The following is a 13,779-nucleotide window of genomic DNA, read 5'->3' on the forward strand; positions in this document are numbered from 1 at the left end:
AAATTAAATAAACAGTGCTTTAAATTTTACCTAGTTTATCTAGTATTCAGGTACAAAATACTACAGAAATTTGAATAATAAAATGTAAAAATAAAACACTGCATAGTCTGTGTGAATTAAATATAGAATGATTTTTGTTAAAGAATGGTTTTTATATTTCGCAATTCTTACTTTTTTCTCACAATTGCGAATTTATTTCTCACAATTCTGAGCAAAAAGTCAAAATTGTGAGCTTTTTCTAAGATACAATCTCACAATTTTAATCTTGCAAATCTTTTTCTCAGAATTGTGAGATAAAAAAAATTGCAAAATCAAAATTGTGAGATGTAAAGCAGCATTTCTGAGGAAAAGTCAGCTCACAGTTCTGACTTTTTTCTCGCAATTGCGAATTTATATCACAATTCGAACTTTTTTTCTCACAGTTATGAATTTAAATCTCACAATTCTGACTTTTTCACACAGTTGCGAAATTTTATCACAATTCTGACTTTTTCCTTGCAATTAGGAATTTATAACTCACAATTCATTTTTTTCGTAATTTTGAGTTTATTTTTTCTTGCAAAAATAAGCAAGTATTTGCAAGAAAAATAAACTCGTACTTTTTTCTTGCAATTTTAGATTGAGTTTAGATCTTGGAATTCAGACTTTATTCTTGCAATTTTGAGTTTATATCACAATTCTGACTTTTTCTCACAATTACGAGTTTACATCACAGTTCCAAGTTTTTTTGCAATTACTTTTTTCTCGGAATTGCGACTATATATTTCACAAATTTGACTTTTTTTAACTGCTTAAATATTACTTGCAAAACAATATTTTACGTTGAAAACACTGGAGTGTGATGGCTGCTGTATGGGAGGCTTTGTCTGTACAGTTTTGAATTATGTAATGAGTGATTTTAACCCTAGTGGGAAAGACCAGAAATCCACCTGGCTTATTCTCTCAGGTATTTAATATCCTTTGACACATATTTAGCAGTGAAATTCGACCTCCCATGACAAAGAAACCCAGTGCACGGGCATTGTTCAGACAGAGCTCCGGAGAGGTGTTGTGTTCCTCCTGACCTGATTCAGCAGTCATGCACGTCAATCATTTTACTTCAGTCATTATGTTATGAATATGTCCTAATTTATAGGCAGTACCCCTGTGTCTGTAACTGCCTGTGTAACATATCGTTTGTTTACTCTGTGCAAGTTTTATAAACAACCACCTTGTCATTTTTTTTTCAAATTGAAATCGCAAATTAAAATCTTGAATATATATGGAATCTGTATATATGGAATTTGAATATATGGATCTTACTTTTATTGGTTTGTTATTTGCACTACAAAACCATGTCCGAGCTTTACAGCCCACATGTGTTACTCAACTGCCAGTTTTACTGTTGAAGAGGACTTGGTTATTTCCAATCATTTCATGCTTCAGTGTCCATGGACTTCTCGATGTGATTTGTTTGCATAAACATCTAAATATGATTTGAGAGTCACTTGCTGGGCAAAATCTAGATGCTTCGACTGTCTGATTTGGCTTGATTGAAATAAAGAATTTCAATAAAATCATACAATGAGCATTTCATTTTGCTATGTCAATGCTTGTTTTGCTCAAAACATTGAACATATCCATGTTACATCTGACTTTTAGCAAAATAATATTAAGTTATAACAATAAATGTGAAACTGTCAGTCAATATGGGAAAACAAAGTAACTTGCGTTACTTATTTGAAAAGAAAACTCAGATATTTTCTTGTAAATATAAAAGTAATGCTTCACTAGGAAAAAAAGTAATCCGATTACATGTAACTCGTGTAATAATTACGTGTAACTCGCGTTACTCCAAACATTACCCCAACACTTCTAGCCTGCTTGATCTTCCGTTTACCACAACTGATGTGTGAGTTGATAATATGTGAATAAAAGATTAAATTCAATCTGCTCCTCAAATAAAGTGATCTGGTCTCGCCAGAAAAGTTGGACTAAACCGCTCAATTCGATTAGTTGTACGATCTGTTTATCTTTGAGGCGTCAAAGTGGTAGTTGCGTAGCTGTCAACACAGGGACAGAAATCGCTCAGATTTCATTAAAATATCTTCATTTGTGTTCTGAAGATGAACAAAACTCTTACGGGTTTGGAATGACATGATCGGGTGAGTAATGACAGAATTTATATTTTTGGGTGAACTATCCCTTTAATTAGTATGAAGTAGGGCCACTGGTAGAGGGCGTTGGAGCTGTTTATGATCACTACGAATACGATAGTGGTTTTCTTTTTATAGAACATTGACTACAAAATAGGTATTTTATTGATATTTGGGATGTTGTCAAAGGCCTATTTTTCATTGGGCTAGTCTAAAATGGTGTTTGCAAACATGAGAGCAGCGCACGGTTGGACACTCCTCCGCGCATGCGCAGTGAGACGCTCTGCAATCCCCGGCGCTTAAGCTGTCGTGCGCTTGTTGTTGTGTATTCTGGGTAAGTAGGTCATTCATTATTATCGTTTTAATACGTTGCGTTAAATATTAGATTACAACACAGACCATCGGTTTGATATATCGGAAGTGTTTTACTATAGTGTGATATTTGCACCGGGCGTCATTGTTTTTTAAAATAATGTATATTTCCGCCTACTGGGCAAGCTGGGTGCTAAATATCGATCATTATAAAGGGCATTCAACAATTGTTGGGGGAGGTTCGCGTGCAAACCCGTTTTTCCCAGTTTGTCGTCCTTCTGAAATCACTCGCGCTGTTGCACATCCCAGTGTCATTTATTCGACATCACTTGTTTTTATGCATGTGAATGAAACTTAGCACCGCCGTTTGTTTATTTCGTATTTATGCTTTCTGTTCCGATGATTGCTATGATTTGTAATCCAGCAAGTCACCTGTGTGGGTGCAGTGAAATATATGTCTAATCTTCAGGGAGCTGAACAGCACACTGGTGTATTATGGGGTCAAAACAATAGGAACCCATAGTTGGCACTTCCTAGTGTGCTCTCAGTAATTAAGACTGAACATGCACACACTTCATGATATGGTAGTGGCAATGGCAATTTTATTTATATAGTAGAGCACTATTTACTACAACCAGAGTTCACAAATGACTAAAAAACACCAATAACACAAGGATAAAAATACAAAGCCGTAAAACATAACCTAACATAGGGATTCAGCAATGACAGCTTAACAGTAATGGAAAGGGAAAAACTTATATGAATGTATGTAGACCTATATATATATTATGTGTGTGTGTGTGTGTGTGTGTGTGTGTGTGTGTGCGTGTCTATACACCAAGAGCAAGTTAACACTGGCAGATTGATGATTTAATATTGAAAAGCAACATCCCTCGCGTTATATGAGAGAATCTGTTAAATAACTGAGTTTGTTTTCTGTCTTTAGAGCTTCCCGACTCGCAGTCGCTCGCTGTGCCATTTTGGACAATGGCTCTGATCTCCATTGAGGATCTTGACGGACTGGATGATGAGCAGGTGGACGATGACATCACAGACAGCTCTGAACCAATGGCTGACGAGGAGCAGGACCGAATGTACGCCCACTGGCAGGCCGTAGGAAGGACACATCACGTGACTGTTCCCAGAGGTACAACACAACTGTCCCACAGCCCGCCGGGACTGATCTGAGACCAGTTTCCTTCTGTCAGATCATGAGAGAATCTAATCTGGTTTTTGTATAGAGATGAGAGGACCCATTGAGGAGATGACGAGGAGGAACGAGACCGCCGAACGAGAGCAAGTGCCTTTCGTCACCGTCTCCAGACACGAGAAGGTAAAAGCGCTCACCGCTGCTTCTCCAAACATGGGACAAAACATGCCCCACCACTGGAGGTTAGGAACGTAGCGACATTTACACTTTGAAAGGAATCAGAGATGATTCAACTGTAACTGTAATTGAATTTGATCAGAATTATGACATTAAAGGCCCATTCACACCAAGGACGATAACTATAATAATAACGATAAAGATATAGCTCTAAAAATCTTTCTAAATATAATTTGTTTTCCAGATGATGAACGATAAAAACATGGACAGCCAATCAGAATCCATCCTGCTTTAAAGAGCTCGAGCATTTACGACAACGGTCAGGATGCTAATATAGTTATCATCATAGTTATCGTTGTCCTCTAAAACCGACGCTGAAATATAAGCATCATTAAAAGAAACATTACTGCTGTGTTCTGGCAGAAAGAAGAGGTTATTTTAATAAATACATGCGTGATGTGCAAAAGATGTTTTTGTCAGCAGATTAAATCCGTTTTCAGCCATCTTGGATTCTTAAATCTTGTTCAAAGCGAATTATGGATTTGTTAATATTTATAATCATCAGTATTTGACATGGAAGTGCATCTGAAAATGCTGATATATTCACTGATAGGCAAGAAAATACAAGCACTAAAATGTAAATAAATATGTTTAACAGAATAATCCAAAATTATTCCTTGATACAAAAGTTTGGGGTCAGTATGATTTGTTTGCTATAGCATTAGTTAACTATATTAGTTCTTGAGCATTTATTAATCTGAGCTAATGTTAATTTCAACAGATTATCAAAATCCAAAGTTGTATCTGTTAATATTATTTAATGGAACTGAGATAACATGAACTAATGTACTGTATTTTTAATAGCTAGTGTTAACCGAGATGTATACACACTGTAACAGATGTATTGCTCATTGTTTATTAATGTTAGTTAGTGCATTAATGAATGTTAATTAATAGATACACGTATTGTAAAGTATTACAATAATCATAAATGTGTCTTGAGCATCAAATCATCATATTAGAGTGATTTCTGAAGGATCATGTGACACTGAGGACTGGAGTAATCTCAGGAATAAATTAAAATATTACATAAATATATATTAAAATAGCTTTTTAAAATAATTATATATATATTCAAATAGTAAACTCTTTTTTTTACAGTTTTCACTGTATTTTGAGCAGAAGAGTGTAATGATACCGACCTCAAGCTTTTGAAGGGTAGTGTAGGCTACGGAAGTGCAAATATATAAGCTTGTTTTTCCTAGTACTCAAGAATCATTGACATTTGTTTGTCCTTTAATAAATAAAAAGAAGTGTAATTGTGTTTCTGAACTGCGATGTGTTGCAGCTCGGCGAGGTGCTGTACGAGGAGAGAGTGTATCCTCCGGGAAAATGGGCATGTGTCAGTAAAGCTGAAATGCTGTATGAGCAAAGCATCTCCAATGCATTTATGAAGCTCATGCGCTTCATCTGCAAGGAGAATTCAACAGGTGAACACACACACACACACACACGAACGTCTTCATCTCAGTTTTACTGCACGATACAGCCAGAAAGTGCAGAAAATAAACACTTTTTGGATAAACTTTTAATACTTGAGGGCCGCATGAAACTCTTTTAGGTTAGTAGTTTAGTAATAAACAACTGTAGGAATAGTTGGTCATCACGGTTAATGTGTGTTTGGCTTAAGAAGATAAACTAGTCACATTAAAGCCCAGAGTATACTTAATTTTTTACATGTACACTAGGGTCCGCGTACTTTGCACGAATTTTCACAGGCAAAATCCATTCATTTTCAGTAGGAATTATGGCTGCACGATATTGTGTAAAATCAATTTAAATGAGTTTAAAATACATTTAAAAACTGAAAATCATATAACCAATATATAGGTTTCACATTCTTTCTGGGAAAAGAAAGCATCACTACCACTTCTGAAAGTGAACAGCAGTGTTTTAGCTTAGCATTACATAACAAGTAATCTCACAAATCTTTTAACATCAGTGTAAAACAAAACTATTTAAATACCAACAACTCTTTGCTCAACTTGGTAATATATAGTTATATCAACCTGAAAACTTGACATCACGAACGTCCATGTAAAACTAGGGATGGACGATTAGTTATTTTTGTTCATTTCATTAAAAATAAGAACAAATTACAAACAATTGGACAATTAAAATGAAATACACAGTGCTTTAAGTTTTTCAGGTAGGCCTACATCAGATCTATTTAACGGTAGTATTCAAGTAAGAAACAATACAGAAATTGTATAATCAGATGTGAAACTAAAACACTGCAATTAAATATACATTGGTTCATATTAAAGCTACAAAAGTTATTCAGTCAAGAGCAGTGAGTGAGTTTCTGTGTTTCTTCTGTTGTCTGACAGACAGCGGCAGGTTTACTGTATTAGGCTGCTGTCCCTTTAAGACCTAACGCACAGGTCGTATTGACACACATCCGATATCTTTCCCTACTGTTTACGTTCACTTACGACATAACGGACTGTGTTTACACTCGCCAAGACATGCATTTTGACATAACTGTGTGTGTATTTGACTGTTTGAGTGCAGTAAGCCTTAAAAGAGAACTGAAATCGGGATTGCATGCCGTCTGAGAGCCGTCTTTCTGCTTTTTCTCCACAGCTTATTGTGCTTAATAACTGTTTTTAACATCAAGCGAGTCACACGTAAGTAACAGTCGCATGCTCAATACGTCGACCTAAAACTTTGCGCAACTTTTTGAAGTAGCCTATTCAAATCATTCAGATATCGCAAGCCGCTGGGATATGCATATCGCGATATGTACATTTGCAATATTTCGTCCTGCCCTAATAGGAATCCACGCAATTAGTTTGAGGGCGAAATATAATCCAAATGCCGATTTCGCAACGATTCAGACAAACGGAAAGCTGCTTGCTTCATACATCTCTACACTATTGACAATTATAGACAATGGACTTTTTTGCCCTCGCAATTTTGACGAAATTCTGCATATATGACCACACCTTTAGGCTGTATAATCAAATCAAAATGATTAAAGTGGACCAAAAACAGATTTGAGTCCAGATTCAGGGCCCTATTTGAAAGGTCTGAGCACATGGTCTAAAGTGCACTTATGACGAGTCCGAATCCACTTTTGCTAGTTTAACGACAGGAAAAAGGGTTGTCCCTATTCTCTTAATGAGTGATGGGTGTGTTTTGGGCATAACGTGCAATAAATCAATCAGAGTCTCATCTCTCATTCCCTTTAAAAGCCAGTTGCAAGCGGAACGACTGAACGCGTCTCCAGAGCGCAAACGGATCTGCTCATGCGTGAGGTTAAAGCTGTGTGTGTGTGTGTGAGGTTAAAGCGAGACCATCTACAGGACAAGCCGGATTCCACCATATCTTAATGTACACAATAATAATCTTTTACATTGTAATCCTTTTATTTTTAATATTTGGCATGTTTGTGTGCTGCTGCTCTGTGTGTGTAATAAGCAGAGTGTGTGTGTAATAAGCAGAGTGTACGCGCGTTGTGGACCCGCCTATAGGCTCATATTACTAATGCGCTCTTTAAATAACAAAAAAAATACTGCGCCATTGACTTTAGAGCAGGGTTCAGTTGGTCAATGGCTCAGTCTATTTCAGTTCCTCATAATAGCAACGCTCCAACAATGCGCCTGAACACACACCTGGTTTTCAGACCAGCAGCCCATGGGCCACAGATGAGCGCAAATGCATTTGCTATTAAACAACGTTGCGCAGGACGTGAAAATGATAACTGCGTCGGGCTGAGACCAGCAGAAAACACTTGCGTCGCTCCGTGTGTATGATAGGGCACTTAGTGTGAATGTAAAAGTGGTTTCTTTTCACTTCATGTTTGGCTCAGCTGAAAGAGGTCTGAGTTTGGTTCTAATAACTCAAGTGTGATCACTCTTCTACAAAGCGCGGATGCAGTTGAATTTTTTTGTCAAAATAATCGCAGTATGATTGTTTTTTCCAAACATGCAGTCCTACCTTGTTCAGCCCAGTTTGCTCAGTTGAGGCTCTCTGTCTCCAGGACGGTACCTCGGCATGTCGGTGCCTGTTGTGAATGAGATCACGATGGCAGACGACGGCACCAACTTCATGAAGGATGTGTTGACGGCTTACTATCTCCCTGCTGAGTTCCAGGCCAGACCGCCTCAACCGACAGACCCGGACATCAGCATCGTCCACCGGGACACCATCCGAGTCATATCCAGGTATTTCATTTCATTTAAATATTAAATTAAATTGCATTGACACCATTATATGAAAACTGAACTGAGCTGGACGATGACATTACGGTTTTCTCCAGAGCGGCTATATATATATATATATATAAATGAACTAAGTTAATGGGCTCTATTTTAACGATCTGAAACGCAAGTATCAAACGCGAAACGCAAGTAACTTTGTGGGCGGATCTCGGGCGCTGTTGCTATTATACCGGCGGGATAAATGACTCTTGCGCCCGACGCAAATCTAAAATGGGTTGGTCTGAAGTAGCTTCATTACTCATAGGTGTGGTTTGGGCGTAACGTGAAATAAACCAATCAGAGCGTCATCTCACATTCCCTTTAAGAGCAGGCGCGCTTGTTCCATGGCGGATTGCTATTATAATGGCGGATTTGCCAGGAGCGGTTCACAGCTGAGGAGACCGACGTTCTCGTCAGGGCCGTAAAACACAGAGAAGTGACATTGGGGATGGAGACACCCACCCAAATTAGCTTCGGTTAAACAGGCGTATGATCATTTGGGTAAGTGTGTAAGCTAGATTTATGCCTATTTTTTCACATCTTCATGGACACCACAATGATTTCCCTCGTGTGGAATATTTTTCCTTGTAATAATGTATGATTTGCAAAAATGAAAACTGCTGTGTCTGTGTAGATGAGAGAAGCAAAGTGTGTGTGCGTTGTGCTCACGCTACATTATGGCCAAGCATGCGCCCTTAAAATAGCATCTGAATAACATGCGCAACACGCCACTGACTTTAGACGAGGTTTTTCCTGGTTTGTGGAGGAATAGTTTTCTGAAACTGCAAAATAGCACCAGGGAACGTTTGCGCCGGAACACGCCTCCTCTTTTCGCTGAACCGCCCCCGGGAGCGCAAGTTCATTCCCTAATTTACGACGTGCGTCTGTGGAGGGAAAAGTCCGCTGTGCGTCGGGTCAAAATAGGAATGATACATGCGTCGGTGTACAAAGTCAGTTGCGCTGGGTGCAAGATAGGGCCCAATAACTTTTTTACAACAGAAATGAAACATCACTGAACTTACTTAAGCTGGACTGTGACGCTATTTTCTTCTGGAAACAAACTTCTAGTTGAAAGTGTCTTTGGTTCCAGGGTGTTTTACGGGACCACGACAGAGGAGACCATCTCCCGTCAGATCAGCGTCCTCTGGGAGCTTCTGGGCAACTCCGGGGACGTCCTCCAGAACCGCTACATGGTCGCCACGTACGAGAATCCTGGCGTGCCGCAGCGCAGGAACGAGATCTGGTTCATTCGCGGCGGCCCGTGAACATTTCTTAAGCCAGTAGAGTCGCTGAATGTCCCTAAATGAAGGTGTGGAGCTCGTCATAATCAAAACCCTTTTATCCTTTTGTATCGTTGTGAGTGTGATGCAGAAAACATTCGTTTTTAATGATTGAGGAAACAAAGAGATATAACAGATATAGATTCTACACGTAGATTAGCCCTGTATATAGCCTGCTGGACGCATGGATTACTAAGAGATATCAGTGGTGAAACTTCACCCTGGCATTATTTTTAACTTGAAGAATACAAAAAAAACATTTGTGCTACCTGGGGTCGAAGACGATTCATTACGCTTCCTCTCTTTTATGCTTGATTTGAAATGTTTTACACTACTTGAATTTACTCTCGTGTTCAGTTTCTGTTTGTTTGTTAAATAGCGTTTCTAGGTTTTCCATAGTGCCCTAAAATTGCATTGTGCAATAAAAGCCAATAATGGCTTTTATAGCTTCTTATTTGCATTATATGTTGCTCGAAACATAGTTATTTAGTCCATTTAGAAAAAATATATGAGTAAGTTTCAATACTTATCATATATTTAAGTAGCCGTTTATAATTTGTGTTGGAAGACTATTGTAAAATACAATCTTTTTGTACTTTGTGTAACAGACTATCACACCATTTACCAGACAATCAGAGCACTAAAACCTCTACGCTTTTATCTTACGAGCCAATCAGATATTAGTAGTGCAGTTTAAATCAGTTATTTGCTAGAAATAGTGTGGCATTGTGTTTTTTACGGGTATGCTTGTTCTTGATCTCTTTTCTTAAGATGCAGTCTTACAAGTATAGTATATCTAAACACAGCTTTTCCTTCATCAAATGAATGGGACCACATGATCAGATCTAAGGTGACATGCGTGGGTTGGCTACACACAGCCATGGTTTTGGATAAATATATGTCCCTTTGCAGCAGTATTGTATCCGATTACTACAATAACGTGACTGCTTTTACTTTGTGCATTTCATTGTTGTGTTTTATGTAATGTTGTACAAACATATGTGTAACATCAGCACGTGTTTAGCATATTACTCTGTGTTTTGACATTTTTTTACATGACTCCTTGCTTTTGTAACATTGATGGCTTAGCTTGTACTATTATGGATTTTGCCTTGTCAAAGTACTTTAAAACTTGCACTCTCCTCTTCAAGTCTGTAATAATACTGTAAAAGTTTATTTATAGAGCACTGTCTGAGCTTATTAACGGTAGCTTGCTTTACAAAGAGATACAAAGTTGAATACATTTATACCAATAAAAACAATTAATTGTGTGTGAGTTGTTGTGAAGGTGTTGGATAAGTAAAAGAGCAAACTTGTGATGAGCATGTTTAAACTATACTTTCGCCAGAGAAATTTACATTTTAACGTTATGTGCTTTTAACATTTTATTACATTTTCCATAACTTTTCCATACATTGAAATTGCAATATTTCCTTTTCATTTTGTACTGTAAATACTTCAGAAATGCAACACTAAACATGTACATGCTGCGTTAATGCCAAGTCGTAATTACCGTAAATTAGAGCTGAGTTTTCAGGTAGAGACACAGAATATAGTAAGCAAATGTAAAATAGTCTTCACTTTATATAATAACATAGATTAAAGTTATAAAAGTTATTCAGTCAAGAGCAATGAGTGATTTTCTGCAGCAGAGAAATTAGGCTGCTGTCACTTTAAGAGCTAATACATGCATCCAATATACATGTGCGTTTGTAAATGAATAAAATAAATGAAAACACATTTAATTATATATAGTTTTAAAAAAACAGTACAAATAGAATACATTTATAAATAAAACAATAAGGAAAGCTAAACCTTATCAAATAGGATCATTACAAAAATTGTAATGTTCATGTTTCTCATGTTGTTTCAAGAATCTATCGCATTTGTTTTACTGGTTAAACCAAAAAGATATGAGAAATGAGTCTACATTAAGAGTAGAAAACTTTTGTTTATGGGTAAAAAATTTACCAAAACATTTAATTAATAAATTCAACATATGTGGATTGTATAGGATATATTTGGAAGTGTCGGTACAGTAGCAAATAATATCATTTACATGAAAAGATTGGGCAAAAAATAAGGGGTTTAAATATAGGAGTATAAGTTAGTCCAAAACTTCTGAATAAATTCACAAGAACAGTATTATGTATTAATGTGACTAAATCCTATCAATGTTTCATCCTATTGAGCACAAGGGCCTAAAACTAACTTTTTGCCACACCTGCCAATGGCCGGTGACAAACTGTACTGGCCATGAAACAGACAGTTATGACACCAAAAGTTTAGATACCAGTAAAAATTCACAATTCTCTCCTCCAATTTCAATACCACAGCTAGAACTATCCAAACTAATATGTAAAATGACACAGCATAGTCTTCATTTTATCAAATAACATAGATTAATCCTTATTAAAGTTACAAAAGTGATTCAGTCATATTATATATGAGATATAGAGAGCATAGAGTCTAAGTCCCTCCCCTCCGCTTCCGGCTCATGGGACCTTATGTCGGAAAAAATCTATGGAAAAAATATGTATGGTAGTCTAGCGAGAGACAACTTATCTTTTTATTCCGTCTGAACTGTGCCCTGAATTACACATATGATGTTTGTCAATTTAAAAGATAATTATGAAAGTCGCAGTTTGTCATAAAACAGAAGAGTAACATTTAGTTTTATGTGAAAATCGCTCAATGAACATCTCTCGTCTCGCACTATGTACGTCACCGTTGCTCGTATGTGTGGAGTCTGGTACAAAACACTCAGGCATGACGGCGTAACGTTACGATTATAACGTAAGACTATAGAAAAAATGACAGACATTAGCTTCAGTAAAGTTAGCTTCATTCATTGAGAGGTATGACGTCACATGTGCGCCTTTTGGGTTTGTAGTCTTTGTAATTACGTATTTTCACAGTCTTATACCTCAACAGTTTTACATCAAACTGCGACTTTCTTGACTTTAAAATGTATATTTTAAATTGACAAACATCATATATGTGTAATTCAGGGCACAATTCAAACGAGATAAAAATATTTGTTGTCCCTCGCCATTGACTACCATACAATATTTTTCCGAAATAAGGTCCCATGGTGGTCCACCGGAAGGGGAGGGACTTAGGCTCTCTATAGAGCTGGTAAGTCCCGCCCTTTCCGCTAACCCCGCTGGACTTCAAAGTTGAAAAATCGTCAATGCAAGTGAATCGGAGAAAATAATTATTTTCTGGACCCGTTTGAATTGTGCCATGAATGTGAACATATGTTGTCTGTGAATTTTTTATATAATCTTTCATGTTACGAGTTTGACAGTATATGGTATGATTCTTCGGCTAGCAGTTGTGGAAAAGACATAACGAGAAAGACTACATGTCGCCTATGTGACGTCACCCCATAAAGTTGACTTACCCGTGGTTTTCGTCAACCTCAACGATTTTGTCCTCTCCCTGAAAGAAGGCGGTGAAGTGCACCAAAGACACAGTCATGTTTAGCGGGATCCGTGAGCTAGTGTCCGTGTGACGTTTCAAACGCGTCGAAAGCAGCGAAGAGTTGTAGTCCACAAAGTGCTCTCACACAAAGTCTAACCGTATCAATCTTCTACCCGCTAAATTGTAGCATTCTTTAGACAAAAGATTATATAAAAAATTCACAGACAACATATGTTCACATTCATGGCACAATTCAAACGGGACCAGAAAATAATTATTTTCTCCCATTTACTTGCATTGACGATTTTTCAACCTAGAGGTCCAGCGGGGTTAGCGAAGGGGGCGGGACTTACCAGCTCTATAGCCTAATTAGGCTGCTGTCACTTTAAGACCGAATACACGATCCAATATACACATGCGTTGTCTTTCTCTACTGTTTACATTCACTTAAACCATAACCGACTATGTTTACAAGGATACTCGCCGAGACGGCTTTTAAAAAAAACACAATTTAGTGTGAATTTTTCCATTAAAGCGCAAGAAGACGTGAAAGAGAGCTCAATTCTATCGCATTTGTTTTACTGGTTTTCGCGTGCTGTCTGACGCGGCGAGTAACGAATTGAGTTCCCTTTTGCGTCTTCTTGCACTTGAATATTTAAATTGGCAAGGCGTAAACTTTTTCTTCACGTTTCTTCAGGTTCATGTTCTCTCAACATTGCATTGTTAGAACTCATAATAACGGTTCCGACCAACTGGCGATTGACACCGTTTCTCGCTGATGCTGATTTTGGCGTAGCCTACAGGTTTTAGAAACATGTTTAGATACTGTCAAACTTACAGGGCATATTTTTGTGCAAGATTTTAAAGTGGACATCCTTGTTGGGAATCATCAACAACCATGCTTTCTCCAAATCTATTTTGTCAATATTGTTAGTTCAGAGAGTGCACGTGACATCAGAGCTGCGCGTACACGTGAGGTCTGAGAGTGCACGTCTGCTGCTGCCATTGAAACCATAGCTGGAAACCAATGAATG

The 13,779-nt window shown here is 37.5% G+C and overlaps 1 protein-coding gene across 1 annotated transcript; it reads left to right on the forward strand.

The window, feature by feature from the left end:
• The first annotated feature begins 2,397 nt into the window (after nt 1-2,397).
• Nucleotides 2,398-10,590, forward strand: soul4 (heme-binding protein soul4). The gene is made up of 6 exons (XM_084416163.1): nt 2,398-2,469; nt 3,394-3,594; nt 3,689-3,780; nt 5,123-5,264; nt 7,820-8,003; nt 9,130-10,590. Exons 2-6 carry the CDS (start codon nt 3,435-3,437, stop codon nt 9,302-9,304), a joined length of 753 nt encoding a protein of 250 aa, XP_084272289.1. The 5' UTR covers nt 2,398-2,469; nt 3,394-3,434; the 3' UTR covers nt 9,305-10,590.
• The last annotated feature ends 3,189 nt before the right edge of the window (nt 10,591-13,779 follow it).

The sequence above is a fragment of the Rutilus rutilus genome (genome assembly GCF_951802725.1).
Source record: "Rutilus rutilus genome assembly, chromosome: 8".
In the NCBI taxonomy this organism is placed as follows: domain Eukaryota; kingdom Metazoa; phylum Chordata; class Actinopteri; order Cypriniformes; family Leuciscidae; genus Rutilus; species Rutilus rutilus.